This window comes from Lepisma saccharinum, chromosome 24 (assembly GCF_977018435.1).
Source record: "Lepisma saccharinum chromosome 24, izLepSacc3.1, whole genome shotgun sequence".
Taxonomy (NCBI): domain Eukaryota; kingdom Metazoa; phylum Arthropoda; class Insecta; order Zygentoma; family Lepismatidae; genus Lepisma; species Lepisma saccharinum.
Window position 1 is genome coordinate 59,391,235 of NC_139252.1, and position 24,323 is coordinate 59,415,557.

General features: G+C 39.4%; 1 protein-coding gene across 1 annotated transcript in view; it reads right to left on the reverse strand.

The window, feature by feature from the left end:
• LOC145978194 (glutamate-gated chloride channel-like) overlaps positions 1-24,323 on the reverse strand; it is an 87,589-nt gene that overhangs the window by 60,213 nt on the left and 3,053 nt on the right. Inside the window, exon 2 of the mRNA XM_083110636.1 lies at positions 7,090-7,317. Within this exon, the coding sequence (XP_082966762.1) occupies positions 7,090-7,317 (228 nt within the window). The remainder of the gene's footprint in view (positions 1-7,089; positions 7,318-24,323) is intronic.

The window sequence follows — 24,323 nt, forward strand, 5'->3', positions numbered from 1 at the left end:
GGAGACTTATGATTTAACAATTACTTGGTACGTATTAAATAATCAATGTCCGTTGTTGCTCCATGCAGATCTGCAGCTGCCACCTCCAACCACGATTTTACGTACAACACGTTGTAATAATCTTGCGATCTTATAAAAGCAGGAAATGTACTTGAACATAGCAATGGCCTTGCCCTAAGGGAAGTTTTATAATGGAAAATATTACGTAAGATAGCTTCTACTTCTTTAACTTTCGATCGAAAGGCGTCTACCGTACTATAAAAATCTGGGGGCTACAGGGAGCTTAGATCTGTTGTTGGGGTTTCATCCCCCCTGACCTCCTTGTAGCGCCGTCCCTGGCTGTATGTATTTCGTCCAATGAAAGCTAGCAAAACTGTGAATTTCAACAAGTTTGTAGATAATTCTGCAGCTGTTCATAAAAACAGACGTATATTATTAGTTTCTTGCTGTGGTTCATTTTCCCATTTCAGCAAAAAATTATTCACACTCTTTGCATATGGTGAGTAAATGGGGGGGAAGGGAGAAGTTGCCCCTTAATAGCCTCACTTAGAAATTTAGTGCAGAAGAATCTAATAACAGTTCTTAAACAACATTATGCTTTTATAGAAATAAAAGTAAATACTATTTTCAAACCTACGAAAGTTCCAAGTAACTACGTAAGGAAAGGGTAGTGTATTACTTCATATGTAATTGGACTCTCCCACTAGCAAATTTCTTATTAACACCTCCACATATTTTATTCTTTAGTTGTATTATCTGTATGTGTCTGCAGAATAAATTGCCCATATATTGCACATGAATAAATTATGTGTAGTTCTTTTGAATTTGCGGTACTAAACCACGTTTATACGTACAATAGTCTTTGAACGGCAGAGATGGAAAATAAAGCGCCAGCAGAGAACAATGGTGCCACTGAAGTTGAAATTTATGTAATAAAGTGATTTTAGATGCGTCGGGACACACACGACCCTGTTTTGTTCCCATCAATGTAATAAAAACAGTGAGATGGAGTGAAGGCTTTATTTCGTTAGCTGAACTCTTATCAAGGCCCTTGCTCCCCATAATCGGAGGATCTGAGCACGCCTAAAATTCCTTATACAGAAATAGTGTTATTTGTCGTATATCCAGAAAGTTGATTGATTTGCTTTATTTTATTTCGCTTTTTGTGCCACTTTTGGCCAATTTGCGAAGAAGGGAATAAGTGATGATATGATGAAATTGATGAATGGACACTCACAAACATCCGCGGCCAAGCCGGAATTCGAACCCCTGGCGTCGTAGCGCGATGTGCTAACCACTCCCCCACGGTGGCCGGCCCCAGAAAGTTGAAAGTGAATGAAATTTTTATGGTGTGTTTTGTATGGTCATTATCAATAGTAAGTCTGTCATATTATTCAACTAAATAATGTCTTTGGAAAATAAAAAACAACATATAATTAATGTATTTTATTTTACATAAGACCTATGCCTAAAAGTATTTTTGTATATGATGACACAGAACTATCTTATGTTGTGATTTCTTTGGGTCTGACTGTAATATATATATATATATATAATTGGTGATAAAATAACGCAGTAAAGTATTAAGTATATATATTTTATCCCCCTACTTACAAATCATGAAAGGAGCCAAATTCGAAATTAAGTTGAACGAACGTTCAAAATGTTTAAAAATAGCACTATTTCCATAACAGATCATCAAGTATTTTTTACCATTGACCCTCAGAAATATCTCAAACTGACAATGAACGTTCATTGAACTTATTTATGATCGACAGCTAAAAAGTCATTCATTTGCGTGGCTGGTTGATAATCCACCACCAGATAGAATTTACACAATATTTACCTAAAAACTTTGAGTAATGTCACCTTCCCCCTAAAAAAAATCCCTTGGTAATGGACTTTCGTGTTCTCACAAAAAGAAAAGTTATAATTTGGCACAATTTTTCTTTTGCAGGCAAACCTTTTGTAAAGGTGTACTTGAGTCTGTGCAACCAGCCCTTCCCATTTGTGAACAATATACTGGGGAAATCCCCCGTTCTTCACTGTTGTCATTGCACTACAACTCCATCGTGATTTAGTATTAGGATATCGCGTAGTGAAGAACTGTTTACAAGCATCGGCCAAACCATTGATTCTCCCCCAAAACCTTTCCCTGCCTTCTTCTTTCTTTTCCTAGCTCTCAGCATGCGGTTTTCTTGGAAGACCGGCCGATTGTGAAAGAAAAAAGGGCCGTGGAGGGAGGGAGGGGGGACGGGGTTGAGCGCGAGCGGTACAGAGGGGGAAACGGCTAGCGCGACCAGCTAAGAAACGTCGAAGTTAAAATTTACATACATTGCTCTGTACGTCGACAAACTACAGACATTCTAAATAAAATTATGTAAGATCAGTTTCATTTCTTTGCTGTAGAAGAACAGTTGAAGCTTTCTTGCGCTTTAAAATGTTGATTTAAGTTATTACATACAATTGGCGAGCAAGTGAATTTTACGAAATTGAGATCAGGAAAACTACGTAATAAATAATATATTTAAAAAAAGGCTGCGCGACATAACTAACTTCATATTTGATCTTTAACTCAGTAAAATTTAAATGCCACACACTTGACTGTTCGAGCACAGAACGTCGACGCAAGAACCTATTTTTTAGGTATCGTCACCAGCGGTGATACGGGCTCTTAATGCTAAGCATTGTTTACAAAGACAAAGTAAAGTTTCCTTGCCCCCTCCCTACTTTTCCCATCCAATCGTTGCTACTGATCTCCAGTGCATTGTAAGTTATTCTGCAACCTCGTAGAGGTAACACAACTAACGAATACTGTGGGAATGTTAATAACAAGAAAGATGCCAGAGAACGAAGTTGGATATGTTCAATGTCATAGGAAATAATGCAATTCCTTCCCTCGGTAAAGAGCATCATATTTTTTAATGACTGTGAAAAGATTCCTCTACACTAAAATTCTAAGTGAGAGTATTAGGGGGCAACTGCCCCCTCTTAACCCCCGTGCGCATGCCCATGGATCAATCATAATTACCATATGCAAGTGTATAATACGCATGAAAAAGGAATTTGAAGCTGTTACTAAAACTTCGAGATCCAATGCAAATATATTGTCGTTAATCCCGTGACGTCTTGTTTTAGTACAAGGCCTCCCCAATGGCGGCACAAAGTGGTTCGGATCCAACTTTAAACTGTAGGTCCAGTCCCGATTAGCCTTACTGTGCATAAAGTGGACTTAAAACAACAAATCAATCCAATCCAATTGTTTTAGTACAAGTACCGTGCAAGACGTATACATCAACAGGTTTCTCATGGGTTCATTTACCAATTCGTGATGAATTTCGATATTGTGAACACGTGCATATTAACTTAAGCATATAAACGCACATTGACAAATGCGTCAATACTTACGTGCAATGAAGTCCAACTTGCATGTTTGCGTGTCTAGCGGGAAGTATTTGAAATTGAATTGGCATTTAATTCTGACGCTTTTCCTGCAAAGAATATCGAATTGATTATCTGACAACATCAGAGATTATATAGAAGTTAGTCCAAGTAACTGAGATATTGAGCCATTAAAATAGATAGCGCCGCTCTCACCGTTGGTGCGAGCCCCCAACATTTGGATGTTGACCCAGCACCATGAGAACAATTGGGGAGCTACTGGTCTCGAAAGCCAGAAAACAGCGACGATGGGACTCGATCCGTCACCCAATGAAGAAGCCACTCTGACAGCCCTGGCACTTAGAGGTCTCTTTCCCCGTGGAGCTTAGCTTACCTATACGCACGACCATGAAAATAGGCGGCTGGGCAGAATTGCGCTGTTGCCACATATGGGAAAAGCAAAGCGAGAGCGGGACTAAAGTCACTGCGTTGCCTAGTTCGAGCGTCAGACCGACCTCTTTCCGGGGCACTTTTGTGTCATCCCTGGCCTTTCGAGCAAATACTGACAGTTTGCATCACATGGATTACAAAGACCATCTCTACAACTAGATCTTTCATTCTCTTAAACCTCTAATCACACGGGGTTGTGCTCCAACGTGGCAACAGCGCGAACTTCTGCCACCCGCCTAATTTCATTCCAATGCGTTTAGTAGCTGATTTTAAAACTTTCTGATTTTTTAACCTGGTGCATACCCAAATCAAAAACTCTTAAGGTAATGAGCAGGACCTAATGCGTACTTCCCCCCCCCCCCCAAAGGTAGAACATTCCCCCCTTTACGCCGAATTATTTTGGTCAGACAAAATTTACGGAACAATATAATACACATTTAAGCAATATATGTTTATGGTCTACGCGCTGGCTTCGTTAACGACCGGCTGGCTGGCTTTGGAGTCCACGGAGCGCGCCCACCAGCTGCAACAATCACATTCAACGCACAGTGTTGCCACATCTACTCTCCAGCTGCGAAAGGAGAAAGGTCTCCACATTAAAGTTGCAGACAACAAATTGACAGTACGGCAACAGCGTATTCGCAGTCATGTGACTGAGACTCCACGTGGAGTAAACGATAAACCCCACCCGCGTTCGCGGCGGCGGCTTCCTTCAGTTCTTGGACGTTAACGAAGTAAACGCGAAGACTATACTTCAGGTATTGTTTACAATATATTACATGTATATTGTATATTACTTTGGCATTGATTGAATTATCATTTTACATAAATAATAACTTCCTATGTTGCAAAAAGTTTTTGCAGCACACTTGTTGACAGTGGCGGCGATTGGGTTCCAAAACGGGGGAGGGCAACGTGCCAAAACTGGGGGGGGGGGCAAAGTCAATATATTTCCCTTTGTATATATGATTTCGCATAGCGTGGGGGGAAAAGTGGTAAAAAGTGGGGGGCAATTGCCCCCTCGCTCCCCTAACCGCCGCCACTGCTTGTTGATAATTTCCTCATTTTATAAAACATGCAAGCAACGACAGTTTCAAAACGAACCATTCCTTTTCTTAGACTTCTCTTCAGGTTCACTGCCATCGTTAGTGCACTGAACCGTATTATGAACGGTTTGTCTGCTTCACAAAGCTTGTATTAATGCGACCAGCATGCCCCCCCCTTTTACAAACCGATTCTAAAGGCATAAGAGGTGGTGTTTCATTTCAACCCCATCCCCGAAATCACCCACAGGTATGTATGAAAATTGTACGTAATAACCATTAATAAAAATCAATAACAAGTCAATCAAACGAAACGATCCTCCCATTTTTGTGTGAAGATGTATAGAACTGGTAGCTAAACTATAAAATGTTGTCCCACCAAAAAATTACCAGGACGCAGGCGCGTCATGAATCCATCCTGTGGACACCCCTGCTAATGAGTATTTATCAATTTATGGCTGCTATGAATATGAAGTTACAGCCCACCAACACTTATAACAGACCTTCGAACAACTTGAGCCCACCCTGTATGAATTTGAAGTTAGAGCCCACCAAACACTTATAACAGACCTTCGAACAACTTGAGCCCACCCTGTATGAATTTGCAGTTACAGCCCACCATCACTTATAACATACCTTAGAACAACTTGAGCCCACCCTGTATGAATTTGCAGTTACAGCCCACCATCACTTATAACAGACTTTCAAACAACTTGAGCCCACTCTTTATGAATTTACAGTTACAGCCCACCATCACTTATAACAGACCTTCAAACAACTTGAGCCCACCCTGTATGAATTTGCAGTTACAGCCCACCAACACTTATAACAGACCTTCAAACAACTTGAGCCTACCCTGTATGAATTTGCAGTTACAGCCCACCATCACTTATAACAGACCTTAGAACAACTTGAGCCCACTCTGTATCAATTTACAGTTACAGCCCACCAACACCTATAACAGACCTTCAAACAACTTGAGCCCACCCTGTATGAATTTGCGGTTACACCCCACCAACAGTTATAACAGATCTTAAAACAACTTGAGCCCACTCTATGAATTTGAAGTTACAGCCCACCAAACACTTATAACAGACCTTCGAACAACTTGAGCCCACACTGTATAAATTTGCAGTTACAGCCCACCAACACTTATAACAGACCTTCGAACAACTTGAGCCCACCCTGTATGAATTTACAGTTACAGCCCACCATTACTTATAACAGACCTTCAAACAACTTGAGCCCACCCTGTAAGAATTTGCAGTTACAGCCCACCAACATTTATAACTGACCTTCAAACAACTTGAGCCCACCCTGTATGAATTTACAGTTACAGCCCACCAACACTTATAACAGACCTTCAAACAACTTGAGCCCACCCTGTATGAATTTGCGGTTACAGCCCACCAACATTTATAACAGACCTTCGAACAACTTGAGCCCACTCTATGAATTTGCAGTTACAGCCCACCAACACATATAACTGACCTTAGAACAACTTGAGCCCACCATGTATGAATTTGCAGTTACAGCCCACCAACACTTATAACAGACCTTCGAACAACTTGAGCCCACTCTGTATGAATTTACAGTTACAGCCCACCATCACTTATAACAGACCATCGAACAACTTGAGCCCACTCTATGAATTTGCAGTTACAGCCCACCAACACTTATAACAGACCTTCGAACAACTTGAGCCCACTCTAGGAATTTGCAGTTACAGCCCACCAACACTTATAACAGACCTTAGAACAACTTGAACCCACCCTGTATGAATTTGCAGTTACAGCCCACCAACACTTATAACAGACCTTCAAACAACTTGAGCCCACTCTGTATGAATTTACAGTTACAGCCCACCATCACATGAATTTGCAGTTACAGCCCACCAACACTTATAACAGACCTTAGAACAACTTGAGCCCACCCTGTATGAATTTGCAGTTACAGCCCATCAACACTTATAACAGACCTTCAAATAACTTGAGCCCACCCTGTATGAATTTCCAGTTACAGCCCACCAACACTTATAACAGACCTTCAAACAACTTGAGCCCACCCTGTATGAATTTGCAGTTACAGCCCCCCAACTCTTATAACAGACATTCAAACAACTTGAGCTCACCCTGTATGAATTTGCAGTTACAGCCCCCAACTCTTATAACAGACCTTCAAGTTCAAACACCTTGAGCCCACATACTCACATTACAGATAGAGTCAGTGTTGCATCTTCCGACATCAGGAGGTACTGTATGGTTTTAGCAGACTCAGTGCTGCCAAGCTCTTTCATTCCTTTGATGTGGAAGTCCGGAGTCCAAAATTTCACCGCGTCATCTGGTTCTACTGGATGCTTGGCTTTCCTATTTCCGGTTTTCTCGGTGATGATGATCCTTTTGTCCTGCCAATGTAGGGTGACGATAATAGAGAGATCTATTTCCTGAAATAAACAATAGTACAATAGAATTAGCCCTTATTGTTTTTCAGCAAGTTGCGGAGTTGGTTCACGAAAGATTTACGCCAATGTATGTCTAGTGTTAGACCCGCTTGAGACGAAGACATTTTCCGTGGCATTTTTCTTAAGGCGAGGAGGGACATTTTCCCCTAGGTCTTTCTCGCTGGGGCAGCTGCCGATGACTGTTGCCAACTTCACCCTTTTGGAGTCAAATCTGGCTCTTTCGTGCACTCGTTTGACTGTGAACTGTGGCACCCGCCCTCCGCCCCACCATGATGTCACCACTGTCTCCGGCCCATAAAGACCGACCTTTGCGATGAGTGTACATTTTGCACGTGATTATTGGGATGGGTGATGCCGCCAAATCTGGGCGGTGAAAACTAAGAATAAATTGCCATCACTTTAAAGCTAACGGTAATAGCAGCACCCCCACCCCTCTGACACCTAAAATTACCCTAGGAGGCACTTTATGCAGCCTTCGTTAATCTAGCTCCTTTGAAAGTCATATTTAGCTCTATTAATGGTGAAATGTAGCTCTTTTATGCACATCAGGTTTGGCAACACTGCCAGGATGGCCGTATGAGGCAAGGAGAAATGCATTAGGTTTATGGGACCATCATTTTATTCGTTCTCTCGGGAATATCAAACATCCAAAGACGTAGAAAAGTACATGGACGGAAAAAGGACACGTTGAACTATGTCATAGCAGTAGGAAAAGTCGAAACTCCCATTTGATGAGTCGTAACTTGAAGTTGAAGTTGATGTCCCATAAGGAATACATGGGATTCTGTAAACACTTATTAAACATATTTTTCAAACATCGTGTCTAGCTTACTAATCAACTTGAAAAACAGTTTCCACTTGCAACATGGAGAGAAATTCATACTCTCTTGCATACTAAATCCTTTTTAAAATAGCATTCCCCAATCCGACGATATAGAAATACAAATGCACAACTGGTGCGTAATTGTCCCTCCTCACCTTAACATTTCCGCTACGATGGAATTCTACCGTGTAAATTGAAGAAAATATGTAGCATTTTGATGCTATAGCATATTCCATGACCAAGGACGTATTTAGGGGGGTCCGTCCCCCCGAAAGTCTTACCAAGTACTGAAATTAAATAATGAAAATATACTTTTTTAGTACTTGTTGTATAATCGAGTTATTTATTTCTGCCTAACTTATTGGAAGACAAGAATTATATTGCGATCATATGGTTGTGAAGGGTAGTTTCAAAGAAGATTTATGCACACTGCTTCTTACAATAATAGGTATGAATAAAATATAAATCAGGAACTTTACTTTTAGATCTAACGGTATTTTTGTTATTCAATAAATGTTTAAGATTGTGTGTAATTTGCTTTCCGCTCTTCATTTGTTTTATTTTACTCCCGCTGGGAGCTTCTTGTGAAGTCCCGATGGCTAGAAACCGCAAAGGATAGGCGGTGTGAGCCATGATAAAGCAAGCAAGCTTCTTGTAAGAATGCGGAATTCTGGGAGTGCGATATTCATAACACAACTGCATGGTGCATGTCGGCTCGAGTCAGCGGGAAGGACATTTTCATTTAGCCTGTCAGATGTGGGCTTTTGTATTCATCAGTGTGTGTGCAAACGTATTTAATTATTGTATAATGTCAAGTACATTAAAGGACTTGTATGATATCCAAATTTGTTGCTGTATCCGTTGTTCCAGCTCTATGGCAAGGTCTTCAATATGACGTCAGCCCCAGATGTGTTAGTTTCTTTTCATGGTACTACCTGGAAGGAAACTACAGACAATAAATATTCAATTTTTTTTCTATTCGACAAGCCCGTACCCAGGGGGGGCATGCCCCCACCCCTCTCCGAGCCATGAAATATTTTGATAGAAACCTACAAAAATGACATGGATAATTTTTAAGATTTTGCAAGAATTTAAATTGTTCTTCTTGTATAAATGAATGGGTTGTCTGTGGAGAGAGCCAGTCTCTAGAAGTCTGCACTCTACTATACTTAGTAATTTTAATTTTATAACCATTAATGCGAAGCTACTAAATGTTCCAATTTGGTGGGGACAGTTCACAATATTTACTTCCTGTTTTCTATTTTTCGAACTGCAGTCTTGATGAGAATATGTTCTCTTTCTGTGGTTAATTCACATTTAGACATGTTCTTCATTATAAGGATAATTCCCCCACGGTCCGAATCCCGCTCGGGCTTGGTTGTTTGTGAATGTCCATTCATCAATTTAATAATTTCATCACTCATCTTCGCAAATTAGCCAAGAGGCACAAAACGCGAAGCAAAATAAGATAAATCAATCAATCAATCAATAAGGATAATTCCATAGCGTTGGTGGTCACATACGGGGTACATATTCCTATGGCAGAAGGAGGTTCTCATTTTTTTTCCCTCCACCTAGGTATCTTTAATTTGCAATCGGTTTTGCAGATATTAACAATAACGCATACTGCTTCAATGAACATGGTGCGGGATGCACAACCGACCAGCGGCGGCTCAAGGGGTAGAGCCGCCGTGCCATGGCACTACACTCAGAAGAAACGCATACCTCGCCAAGTATTGTTAAATGAATACATTGATAGTTTACAGACAAGGAGATTCGAATCTTGCAAATCGGTCAAGCTGACGTGACGACCGCCCCAACCTCCTCACTGCATCGCCAGCTGTTTCGTTCGTACCCTCGCGAGGCAACAGTCCGTGCCGCCCAAGAGCTGGCCTAACCCATGGACCTAACCAAGTTGACACACGTGCAGAGGGTTGAAGATGTCTCCGCGAGAAACATTTCCGCCATGAGCCGAGAACAAAGTGGCAGGGGGCGGAGTTAGCCCATAAGAAACCGTGTCCGTCTTCGCCTGGCACGGCGAGGGAACTTTCGCAGTGTTGACACAGTTGCCACCTCCAGAGAAAAGTCGCTAAATACGACTGATTTGTAAGACGGAAAGTAATTTCTGCCTACTTTTGGAGAAACGAACCTAGTATTTTTCCAAACTTAAATTAACATTTTTGATAATAGATAGATGCACCAAGGGGGCCATCCAGACCATGCGAGTTTCCTTTGGCATTTCGAAAATTTCTTTTCATAACAAAGATATTTTCGACATCCAGTTAGAATACGTGTGCATGGGGGAGGAGAAGGTGATAGGAGTTGTTTTTCCTTTCCTCTTGTAATTGTTATATTTTTAGGGAAGTGTCCTGTGGTGTATAAAGATAGGTTAGTGAGTGAAGATGAATCGGATTAGTACGTTATTACTTAAACACATGTTGTATTCCACGTTACCAAACGAGCATAAACATCTCGGCCAGTGGCGTAACCTCAAGGAGGGGGCGGGAGGGGGGACATTGCGGAGTGTTTTTTCTTCGATTGCTTGATCACGTTGGCACTACCCATGATAATTGCCGCCGGCCGCCACTGCAACCGACAGTCCTTTTATTACCCACATTTCTTGAATGCTAAGTTTTCTAATCAACGGAAAAGAGTAGGCACATAAAATTTCTACAATGCCTATACTCCGTCCCAGCTAACTGTGGAGCAGGCAAACGAAAACAAGTCACTGCGCAAGTAGTGACGCGAGACGGCTCCACCAAAGGACACGTGAGAGGAACGGAATGCGACTGACGTTACCAGCCTTCTCATCAGCGTCTACTGCTTGGCTCTGGCCAATAGATTTCCCTCGCTTCTCTGACACTGTGCACGGCCTTGTTCCACAGTTAGCTGGGACGGGGTATAAGTATGCAAGCTACATCTAGATAGGGTGCGAAAATAATTTTCGTCCTGGGCGCTGAAATCTCTAGCTACAACTCTGATAAGGAAATATTTTCTTTCGAGAGACCATTATTAGATTAACACCATTATAAAAACATAACGCAATGAAAACAAAATAAAAGTATGTGCAATAATTAAATAAATGTATGTGCAATAATGAAAAACATTTCACCTATCTAATTTCTTGACATTTTGAACGAGTCGTTAAAGGAATTAATTTGCTAGTTTATAAATGTAGCAAATTAATCTGTTTATATATGTTTATAAATAACTATACCGCGTGAGGCACCTAAAAGTACCACCTGAAATAGCGAAGAAACCAGAAACAGTAACGATGTGAGGTTTGCGGGAAACAATAATATCAAATGGGGCTCGTAAATCGGAGGTATGGGGTGGGTCGAAAAATATCGACAAATGGGGCATCTGGAGCAAAGTCATATTTTTTTTAATGGAAAGATATACAATAACATGCATAATATAAAAGAGCACACGCAGAGAAACACAACGCCGTTGGTCTCATGCATCTACTGCACATAGGAACGAAGATATGGCCATGTGAAAATATGTAAACAAACTAACAAGTGGCCCACTTGACCGTCAGTACCACGGCATGTACAAGTATGAGATGTCGGAAGCCAGTGGACAATATGAAGACAGAACGTGTTAAAGGAAGAAAAAATACAGTAGACATCGTCAGCACCATGTATTTGACAGTGTTACAGCATAATGAAAATGACCATGACAGTATGTCGAAGAACCACTGCGTAAGAAGCGAAAACCTGTCGAAGTGTGTGTTCAAAGTGGTGGCCGTCAGCTGCGATACAGGCAACGAGGTGCCCACGCAAAGATCGTTGCACAGAATGTAGCATCTCGTAGGGAATTTCCCTACAGGCCGCAGTAATGCGGTGTTGCATATCCTCTGGAGTTGTTGGCACATCCCGGTAGACAATGTCCTTCAGCTTTCCCCACAGGAAAAAGTCTAACGGTGTCAAATCTGGGGAACGAGCCGGCCATTTTACAGGCCCTCCACGTCAAATCCAACGATTTGGAAATGTATTTTCCACACATGCTGTAGCGCGTCTTGCACTGTGAGCTGGGCACCCGTCATGTTGGTACCACATTTCCCTCCTTGTCTGAAGTGGTATGTCCTCCAATAGTACAGGCAGTTCATGTTAGTAGTGGGAAAACCCATATTATAAACTCACGAAAGGAAGAGCTCCTCTCTAGCAGATTTGCTACACTTAAAACAAGCTCAACATGCCCATATGAGTTTTTTGCTCTAGTGTAAGCACCCTGCCTAATCCAAGATTTTTGTAAAAATGCCCTCATGGATTCCATGAGAAAGGAAGAGCCTTCTCAGATTGATTTGCCTATACTTACAAAAGGCACTTCTGTGAGATTGTTGTCCATAAACTTGTTAAAAATATGCCCCTCTTGAGGCCACACTTAAAACTAGGCCACCCACACCCATACACACCCACCTATACACACCCACACCCACCCACACCCACCCACACATATCTACTTCCGGTCCACTTCCGGTCCACTTCCGGTCCACTTCCGGTCCACTTCCGGTTCACTTCCGGTTTGCCTACTTCCGGTCCACTTCCGGTCCACTTGTGGCCAAGTTGTGGCCTATTTCTGCTTTTTTTTATCCAGCATAGAGTTTTGATTTGAATCCCAAGAAATTGTATATAAATACCAATGCCAAAAATATCAACACACATACACACATACATACACACACACACACACACACACATACACATACACATACACACATACACACATACATACACACACAAAGCACAGTGTTGAACCCAACTGATATTTTTATCCGGCATAGAGTTTTGAATTGAAACCCAAGAAATTGTATATAAATACCAAAGCCAAAAATATTAAGTGTATACACACATACACACATACACACACACACAAAGCACAGTGTTGAACCCAACTGATATTTTTATCCAGCATAGAGTTTTGAATTGAAACCCAAGAAATTGTATATAAATACCAAAGCCAAAAATATTAAGTGTATACACACATACACACATACACACACACACAAAGCACAGTGTTGAACCCAACTGATATTTTTATCCAGCATAGAGTTTTGAATTGAAACCCAAGAAATTGTATATAATAAACAACAACAAAAATGCCGAATCAAAAATATTGTAATCAATGCAATAAGAATATATCCAGCCCCAATTGGGCCAAGCACCAAAAGATTTGTAACCCGGACAAATACAGAACTCCCACAATAATTTGCCCCAAATGCAATAGAAAATACAGCATGCAATACTTCACGTATACACATAAAGATACTTGCTCTGCACAGTCATCAACACAACCATCTACATCTGGTCTGAAAAGAAAGCACGAATCACCTGTTAATGCTGGACCTGCAAAGCAGCCACGCCATGCACCCATCCATAGCAGTTTTAATGCCCAACTTAGGGATTATTGGTTTGTATCAGAGCCAAGATGTGACATTAAGAATTTTTTGAACAGTATAAATTCTGATCTGCAGGCAATTCTTAATGAACAAAATGGCTCTTATAAGCTATCTCTGAAATTGTATTCTCAATATAAGAAATCAAATGGCACAAAATTTACACAGCCCCACATAACAGAAACTGTACCGGTATATTCAAATTCAGACACAATAATAAGCAGCTTGATAAATCAATTGAATATTAAACACTCTGAATTTGCGGCAAAAGAGTCTGGATGGAGCCTATGCGGCTCTCCACACAAGTTATATGTTCATATTTCTGAATTCAGCCCATTACAAGGTTCCACTTATCTGCCATTACCTGACAATATCAAAAACAAAAGAGCCGTGGTTAATATAGAAAATACCGACCAGAAATGCTTTTTGTGGTGTATATTAGCTGTTTTGTATCCAGTTTCAAGGAATCCTGAAAGAATAACTTATTACAAGCAACATGAACATCTTTTTGACGATGCAATGGAGGGTTTGGAATATCCGATGTCTGTTCAGAATATTGACAAATTTGAAAAAAGGGCCAGGCACATCAATGGCAAACAATTATCTATTAATGTATTTATTTGTTCCACTGGCAATTGCTTGATAGCACCTCTCAGAATCAGTATACTTGATGATGAATCTGCTGTTCCGATTGATCTGCTCTTAATTGAAAAAGATGGCACATATCATTACACTCTAATACATAATCTTGAAGCTTTAGTCAGAACACAACTAGACAAATCTAATAGAATATTCAAGTTGTGCAGAAGATGTTTAACTGTATTTGATGGTGAAAAAATAATAAATGGGGTTCGTGAAAGGAATGCAGAAATTGCTAAAAACAAGTTACTTGAGCATCTGAAATACTGTGGGAATCATAAACCTGTTCATATGGTGATGCCCAATCCAAGTGAAAATTGCAAATTCAAAAAGTTTGAAGCCTTGTTGGAACACCCAGCATTTATTGCCTATGATTTTGAATCGAACCTCAAACCTCTTGCATTCTGCAATCCAGATCCTGAAGAATCCTCAATTACACCATACCAGTTACATGAACCTTCCATTTTTTGTTATACAGTTATGCGGGATGGTGTAGCTAGTGAGCCATACTTATACATGGGACCAAATGCCGTCAAAGAATTTGCACATAGAATAGAAAATGAGTGCCGTGACATAGCATCTAACATCTTATTAAAATCAAAGCCTATGTTGCTTTTAACAGAGGAACAGATTGAGGATTTCAACAATGCAGAAAAATGCCCGGTATGTGATTGTGAATTTTCAGATGCAAATATCAAGGTACATCACCATTCTCATACAAATGGTAAATTCTTAATGGCCCTGTGTAAAAGCTGCAATATTCAGATCAAGAGACCAAGATTTATCCCCATATTTTGCCATGGAGCATCCAATTATGATTTCCATCATTTGATCAGGTACGAGGGGTTTGACAAGCAGAATTTAAATATTTTAGCTGAAAATGATGAAAAATATATTGCTATTACCAAGATAATTAAAGTTGATGGTGTTCCTATTCAATTAAGATTTCTTGATTCTTGCAGATTTTTACCTGCTAGCCTGGCTACACTGGCCAGTCAATTACCTGATGATGACTTAAAAATCACACGTGCCTCGTTTCCAAATCAGGACCTGGAATTAATTAGGCGGAAGGGTGTATATCCATATGACTATGTTACAGATTTTTCTAAATTTGATGAGTGTTCTCTGCCACCGCAAGAAGAGTTTTACAGCAAAATCAGAGGATCTGGAATCAGTGATGAAGATTATCACCATGTCCAGTTGGTGTGGAACAATTTAAAATGCAAGACATTTCGTGATTATCACAAGGCATATTCGAAACTTGATACGACCCTCGTAGCTGATATAATACAGGCATTCAGAAAATCTTCCATGAAAAATTATGGACTGGACCCAGTGTATTTTTTCAGTGCCCCGGGCCTAGCATGGGCTGCAATGTTTTTCAACACTAAAAAGCAATTGGATCTGATCCACGATCAAGATACGTATCTGTTTATGGAGAAAGGTATAAGAGGGGGGATGGTGCAATGTTCCCAGAGATATGCCAGAGCAAATAACAAGCATATTATGCTGCCTGATTATGATCCAGCACGGCCATCAAATTATATACTGTATGTAGATGCCAACAGCCTCTATGGTCACGCTATGATGCAAAAACTGCCATATGCAGGGCTTGAGTGGGTTGAAGATTTCAATATTGAGGATCTTAAGAATTTTGATGACAGTGACTATGGCCTCTTCTTAGAGGTTGATCTGACAATTCCAGATAATTTACACAACAAATTTTCTGATCTGCCCCCAATTCCCGAGGTTCAGTGCTCACCTGGCTCCAAACAGAAGAAGCTCATGATGACCCTGGAGCCAAAACAGGGCTATGTCACATATTACAAAAACCTCCAGTTCCTGATGAAACATGGTGTTCAAGTAACCAAAGTTGGAAAAGTTTTGAGGTTCAGGCACTCAGAATGGTTGAAACCATACATTGATACAAATACAGAGCTTCGAACATCTGCAAAAAGCGAATTTGATAAGGCATTGTTTAAATTGATGGTGAATTCAGTGTATGGCAAAACAATTGAAAATGTCAGAAAACATACCGATGTTAAAATAATTACTGACCCCAGCCGGAGCAAAAAATTGGTTGCAAAACCCAACTTCAATTATAGAAGAATTTATGATGAGCACATGGCACTTTTCAACATGAAGAAAACAAAAATTAAGTTTGATAAACCTATTTATGTAGGGGCTGTGATATTGGAATTGTCCAAATTACATATGTTAACATTGTATTATGAAGTGTTGAAACCTTTTTATGGTGATCGTGTAAAATTGATGTACATGGATACGGATAGTTTTATTCTTGATATTAAAACAGAAGATGTTTATCAAGATATGTCACGGCCTGAATTGTTTCAATATTTTGATACAAGTGAATTGCCTGGCCATCTGAATATTCAACCCCACAACAAAAAGGTGCCTGGCAAGTTAAAAGATGAGACACTTGGTGATGTTATTGTGAAATTTGCTGGGTTAAGTGCCAAGATGTACACTTTTAAAACATGTAGTGCTGTTGTCAAAAAAGCCAAGGGCATTGGCAGAGTAACTGTTGACAAAGAGCTTAAATTTGAAGATTATGAAAATTGCCTCAAATCACAGAGTTCAATCAAAACATCAGAAAATAGAATTCAGAGTGTGGATCACTTGTTGACTTCAAATATTGTAAGAAAAGTGGCTCTGGACCCACATGATGATAAGAGATGCATTTTGTCATGTGGCATACATACTCTACCATGGGGGCATTGCGATTTGAAAAATGGCAATCAATGCCCAATTACAGAGCATGATTTGAAATAAATAAACATGCCTATGAACTTATTTGGGTTCAAAAAACAGGCTATTATGGACCTGCCAACACCACAACCCTCTTCTGATATGCTGTCTAAACTGAGTGGCTTGTTAATTATTCATCTGAACAGCATACTTACAGAAGTTGATGATAAAACAGGTAAAACATTGTACATATTTAACAATAATTTAAATCATTATCAATTACCTGTAGGTGGGCAATTGCAATTTATTACAACTCCTGAGGGTGATGTCAAGATTTCAGTAGGGAGAAATATTTACAGAATTAAGCACTCAAACATGGTTTCTGGCACTGTATATACTGTTTCTGCTGGTGACTGCTTATATATTGAGGTCCCTGGATCTTATGACAAGCTTATATCTTTTTTTATAGAATTAAGAATCAGATACTCTATAATAAATAACCGCTAAAACAAAAATGCCTAATGATATATTTGGCCATACAAGGCATGAAGATCACAGTGATGAGATTCTGATGCTTGATGTCAGAGTCAAGAAATTAAGAAGTGATTTACAAGCTTTACAAACCACACTCAATGCCAGTCTTCAATTAGAAATTACAAATTTGCAATCACAATGCATGGACCCTCTTCTTAAAATTGATTCTGAACTCAAATTGCTGCTTCAAAAATATACTGACTTGGCCACATTAGATAATTTTCAAAGTTTGGAAGAAGCTGTAGCAGCTCTTCAAGCCAAATTTAAGACCCAGGCCACCAACTCTGAGCAATTGAAACAGCAATTGGAAGAGCAGATAAATAATGTCCAGACACAGCTCCAAACAATTGTCAAAAGCATAAAGTCACAAGAAGATTTTGATCTAGTGATTTCCACTCTAAAGGAACAGATTCAGTCACTCCAGATACCTAATCTGGACCCTCTGAACAATGCCATAGCCGAGGTTAAAGAAAAAATTGAGACACTTGAAAATTTTATGAACAACTTGCCATCTTCTGATGCTTTGAATGCAATAACTCGGAGTGTAGCAAATATCAAGCTGCAACTTGAAACATATGAAGATTTTGGAAAAATTCAAAGTTCCATAACCCATCTTGAAGGTACAATAGCAGCAGTGCAAAGTGATTTGGCAAATGTACTAGAATCCAGATTGCCTGGGATTGTAGATACCCTTGTTAGTGTCCAGCAACAAATCACAAAGCTTGAAAACCTCAACACTGAATCTGAACTATCTCATTTTCATCACTTGATCGATGATATCCAAACAAAACTTGAAATTTTACAACAATCCACACCCACTCAGGCAGATATAGCCCTGCTCCAAAATGCTATGCAAAATGTGGCTGATGCTTCTGAATTAAACAATGTAAAATTGGCACTTGAATTTTTACAAAATACAGTATCAAATCTCCCCACATCACAGGAACTTAAAAATATTAAGAGGGCAGTGAATAGGATATTGAAATCAGAAGATATCAAGAATATCCAAGCAGAGATCAAACAACTCACTCAGACAGTGGCCACTCTACCAACCAATCAACATATTAATGAACTGCATGCCCTGTTTGAGGATATCAGAAGACAGGTCCATGATCTTACAGCTCAAAATTCAAAATTGGCAGTTGTTGAAAATTTGCAACAAATTGTAGCTAATATCAAGCAACAGCTAGGGACCATGGAATCCAATCAAGCAAATGCCCTGTCTGTTTTTGCAACCCAGCTACAAGAGATTGTGCAACAATACAAGAAACTTGTCGTGGACATAAAAATAAAGCCAGGCCATGATGATGTTGTTAGGACCATCAATGAGCACCTTGAATCTGTAACAAGCAGATTGCTCACAGCAGAAAAGGAAATAACAGGCATAATCGAGAATCCAAAACATTCAGTAATTCTTGAATTGTACAGCATCCCCAACAAAGAATATGATTCTCCATTTACACCAGGTGGCAAAATATATATGCTGTCCCCTGCACAATTTTATTACCAGTTTTTTTGTTGGGGGCACACTGAGACCAATCAAGATCAAATATTGGCTTCAACCACAGGCACACCACTACCCCACCTTATCAATAACAAATGCTGATAACAAAGTGAAAATCACCAGTGTGGAGTTAGAGGATTTTACAGACCCCAATACATTAGAAACAGCCTATACTGAAGATGATGGCTCTCTGGAATTTAATATACAAATAGGAGACAAATTATATTTAGAAAATCCTGCAGTCTCAGCTGCTGAACACCCCATAGTTGCAATATTCTTGTTTTCATATTATGTCTAGTTGTTGATGAATTACACAGACAAGCCAGACATAATTTTAAGAGACTGCCAGTAGTCACAAAAGGCATAGATGATTTATGGCAGAGCGACTTGATTGAGTTGGCAAGTGGGCAGTTGAAAAACTTAGACAAAATCAACAAGGGCTACAAGTATCTACTCACTGTAATAGACACATTTTCAAAATTTGCCTGGGCGGTGCCACTCAAATCCAAGACTGGAAAATGTGTTACAGAAGCCCTCAGGACAATCATCAATCAGAGTGGAAGATCCCCGCGCTATTTGCAAACAGATAATGGCAAAGAATTTTATAATTCAGTGTTCCAACAATTTATTAAAAGCCAGTCAATAAAACATTATTCGAGTTACAGTGACCTCAAAGCCTCAATTGTAGAGAGATTCAACAGAACCTTAAAAAATCTTATGTATAAACAATTTACACTTCAAGGTAATTATAAATGGCTTAATATTCTTCCGGAACTTCTACATAAATATAACAACTCGGTCCATTCCACAATCAACATGAAACCCTCCGAAGTAACTTCATCTGATGAGCAAAAATTGATCAGGACTGTTTATTATCCTAGATACCAGCCAACAATAAGAAAGGCCAAATACAGGGTGGGTGATCAAGTAAGAATCAGCAAATATAAGCACTTATTCAAAAGAGGCTTTACAAGAAACTGGAGCACTGAATTATTTACAGTGGTTCAAGTTAAACCCGGGACCCTTAACACATATATAATAAAGGATCACCGAGGAGAAATTCTCAAAGGCAGGTTCTATGAACAAGAACTCAGCAAAACTAAGCAGCCTGACACATATCTCATAGAAAAAATCATCCGCAGAAAAGGCAACAAGTTACTTGTCAAATGGCTGGGTCATCCGGAAAACAGCTGGATCGATGCAGACAAAGTGATAATATGAGCACCTGGGATGTTATAAAGAGGCTGCCAGAACCTGAACAGCAGATTAAGAGAAATGGCAAATTGCTGCCTGAAAATATTAGGTGTCTTATTGTTGGGCCATCTGCTTGTGGTAAAACTACACTAATGGTTGATAATTTTTTATTGGCACCCAACTGGTTAGACTGGAAAAACAGGCACTTGTATGTCTTTTCTAAGAGCTTGGAACAATTAAAATATCAGCAGCTGATAAAGCTATATGATGGATTGGATATTGCCACTTTTGAACCAGATGTTAAGCCACTTCATGACTGTCTCGATAATTCTGTTGTTGTGTTTGATGACATTATACTGGATAATCAAAACAAGGTTAGAAATTTCTTCACACAGGGCCGGCACAAAAATATTGATTGTTTCTACCTGGCACAGACTTTTTCAAAAATACCGAAGCAACTGATCCGAGACAACAGCAATTTTATATGTGTGTTTCATCAAGATCATACCAACCTCAAACACATACATGATGAATATGTAGGTGGGGACTTGAGCTACAATGATTTTTCCAAGTTTTGCAGCAGGTGCTGGAATCAAGACAGTTATGGGTTTGTCACAATTGATATGACAAGAACACCTAATACTGGAAAATACAGAAATAAAATCAACGATTTTCTAGACGTAGAGACGTATATAAATAACCATGAAAAGGCCAATCATTGATGATCTTAAGTTAAGAGATTATCTTGTAAAGAGATTTAAGGGATGGAAATCAGAGAACCGGGGAATTTATGAAAAACACAAACAAGCAGAACAGCCTGTAATTGATGCTATTAATAATTTAGGTAAGAATATCAAAACTGTTACAGAGCAAAATCAAAATTTGATCACAGAGCTTGTACCTGTAGCTGCCAGGAACATATTAGATTATCCATTCACCCCACTTTCCAGTATTCATACACCTAGTCCTGTTGCTCCTAGAAGAATTGAAGCTACTCAGGATCCTATTGAATTGGGTCTTCTTGCTCAAAAATATTTAACCACACCTAAAGACAACAAAGATGAGGTCTTTGGCTTATATGCTGACACAGAGCGTGATGGTAGCATCATACATAGAATTGGCAATTTCAGAGTAACATTTATGGGAGATGATCTGATTGTATATTCAGAATCTCGTCTCGGAGAAAAAGGTGCTTTTGTTAAGTACCCCGGCACACCTGGGTTGTGGGAACTGATGACTAGGAAGAGACCTGGCAGCTATACAGATCAAGATTATGATTATTACAAAGAAATATTAATAAAATCAGATGCTCTATACCAGAACAATGATCCCACCCAAAAAAGAGTGAAGTCTAGCAGTGGGGCAAAATACAATAATTTAATCAAGCCCATATGGTCACAAATCAAGACTGGCAGTGGAATCAAACAATACAACACCCTGCCCAAAGAATTTGTGTGGGTTGATGATGTCAGGAAACTTATAGATAGGTTATTGGTGATAGCTGGGGAGGAAAATGCTGGCAACCACAATTTTTACAATGAAAAGGTTGGAATTATGGACATGATAAGCACCAAATTATCTAATTTTATAGTAAATGACCCTAAAGGGATTGGATATCTCATAAAAATTATTAATACTCTACCACCTAAATTTTGGAATATTTCTGAGGGTCGGGGGCTTGTTAATGATATTATAAACAAGCTGCCATTTGAACTACACATTCCAGGCTATCAGTATTGTGGTCCAGGCACAAAATTGGACCATAGATTAAACAGAGGGGATCCTGGTGTTAATCCCCTAGATGCTGCTTGTAGAGACCATGACATAGCATACAACACACATACTGATCTTGACAAGAGACATGTTGCAGACAAGAAATTAGAAGAGGCTGCATTTGGTAGATTTGTAAGCAAAGATGCTTCTTTGAGTGAAAAAATAGCAGCATTGGGGACCACCATAGCTATGAACACCAAACAAAAACTGGGGTGGGGGTTGTGAATATGTATATAATAAACCTACAATGAAGGCCAAGGGTGTTATGTATCAAATACCTTATGCAGGTCTCAAATCTCTTAAAACTATTGACAGTCTTTTGACCAAAAAACAGCGGAAGAAAAAAAGCTCTTGTATTGCAAAAGGGCATGGTATGAAATTGTTGCTTAGCACCCCCCAATTAAAAAAATTACAGCAATCAAGAAAAAAATCACATGTGGGGGGTTTCATATTTACCATCCCTGCCATCTTAGCTGCTCTCGGGGCCGTTGGGAGCTTGGCTGGGGGATCAGCTGCCATAGCAAAAACAGTAATAGATGCCAAGAAAAATAGGGCAGAATTAGATGAGCAGAGGCGCCATAACCTGGCCATGGAGAAAAAAGGCAAAGGTGTTAAGAGAGCCATGAATAAGTTTAAAAAAAACAAGAGCCGCTTACAAACCAAGATATTGAAGCTTTAATCAAGCCACTGGGCATCAAACATTTTAGAGGTGTGTACATGTCTGATTCTTTACCAGAACAACCACTCAACAAAGAGTGTGGCATTGTTAATTTGGATAAGTAAAAAAATCAGGGCACTCACTGGATCTGTTATCTTAAATATTTAAAAGATGAGGCATTTGTGTTTGATTCATTTGGAGGTGTTCCACCTGAAAATTTAATAAAATATCTAAAATCAGCTAATCTTTATTACAATAATGCCCGTGTTCAAAATTTCAAAGATGTTAATTGTGGACATTTGTGTTTATCTGTTCTTAGATATATGTCTCAAATAAATAAACCATCAATTGAAAATTTTCAAAAAGCCTTGTGGTATTTAAAACATCATAGGGGTATTCCATCTCACCAGCCAAAATTCAATATTGAAACTTAGATTACATGATGATATAGTATATTCCAAAACAATAGCTCTCAGAGCATTTTATGGCATGTACTTGATCCCTAATATTACACACCACAACAACAAAATTGCAGTTGGTGATCAAAAAATTGTCATCACTCCAGGGCAGTATAATCTGTCCACTCTAAATGCTCAGTTACCCAGAGGTGTAGTGTTAAGTCAAAATTCTGTCACTCACAGAGTAGAGATTGTATCTGCTACAGAAACAGTGGATCTGGGTACTATAGGAGAGCTGTTAGGCTTTGAGAACAACACAAAACTCGAAGCGGCCATCAAACACACTGCTATGAATATACCTAAATTCTTGGCCATAGAGACTCTGAATATTCACTGTAATGTGGCTGAGGGTATGATCACCAAATCAAATGGCATAGGCTCTCACAAACAAACTGGCATCATTGCAACATTCAAACCTAATTCTGAATTCATGGAGCCCATCATCTACAATCCATCCCCGACATTATATTTTCCTGTGTGTCATAATAGAATAGATAATATTGAATTGATGGTCACTAATGAAAAAGAAGAATTAGTTGATTTTGCTGGAGCCACAACAACTGCAATCATAGAGATTAACATTTAAATAAAAATACATACAATGGAAAATATTGAGAGTTATGAGCTGCAATCATTCCCCCCAAACAGGAGGACATTTGCAAATTTAAATCAACCCAACACAGAGATAGAGGTGGATCTTGATGTAGGGGATGGCTTTATACACCCCCACAGAGCAGATCTATACATCAAATTTGATGTTGTAAAGCTCGATGGTACCGATTATCCGGCAAATTCTAATATAAGATTGGTGGATAATTTTGTGCCGCATCTGTTCTCTGAAATTGAGATCAGAAAGCATGGCGTTGTTATAAACAGAATAGATTATCCCGGCATTACCTCCACGGCTTTGGCCACACTAAAATTATCCAAAACCGAGGCTTCATACTACCAAATAGGTGGATTTGAAGCTGGTGAGAAAATATTATCTAAGAGCCACACAGTGCTGTTTCCTATGCGCCTGTTACCAGGATTCTTCTCAGATTACAAAGATATTATGTGGAAGGGTGGGTTAAGAATTACATTTAGAAGAGCTGCCAATGATAACAATGCTTTGATGAGGTACAGCACATTAAACTCTACAGGAGAAGCTCTGCCTAATACCCTACCTGATGAGGGCAAATGCATTATTCAGACTATGGAGTTAAGAATCCCTGTTGTTGAATATGAAGCCAGTTATGCTCTTAAATACAAAGCAGATATAATAAAAAATCCACAGGTTCCTCTGCAATTTTATACAT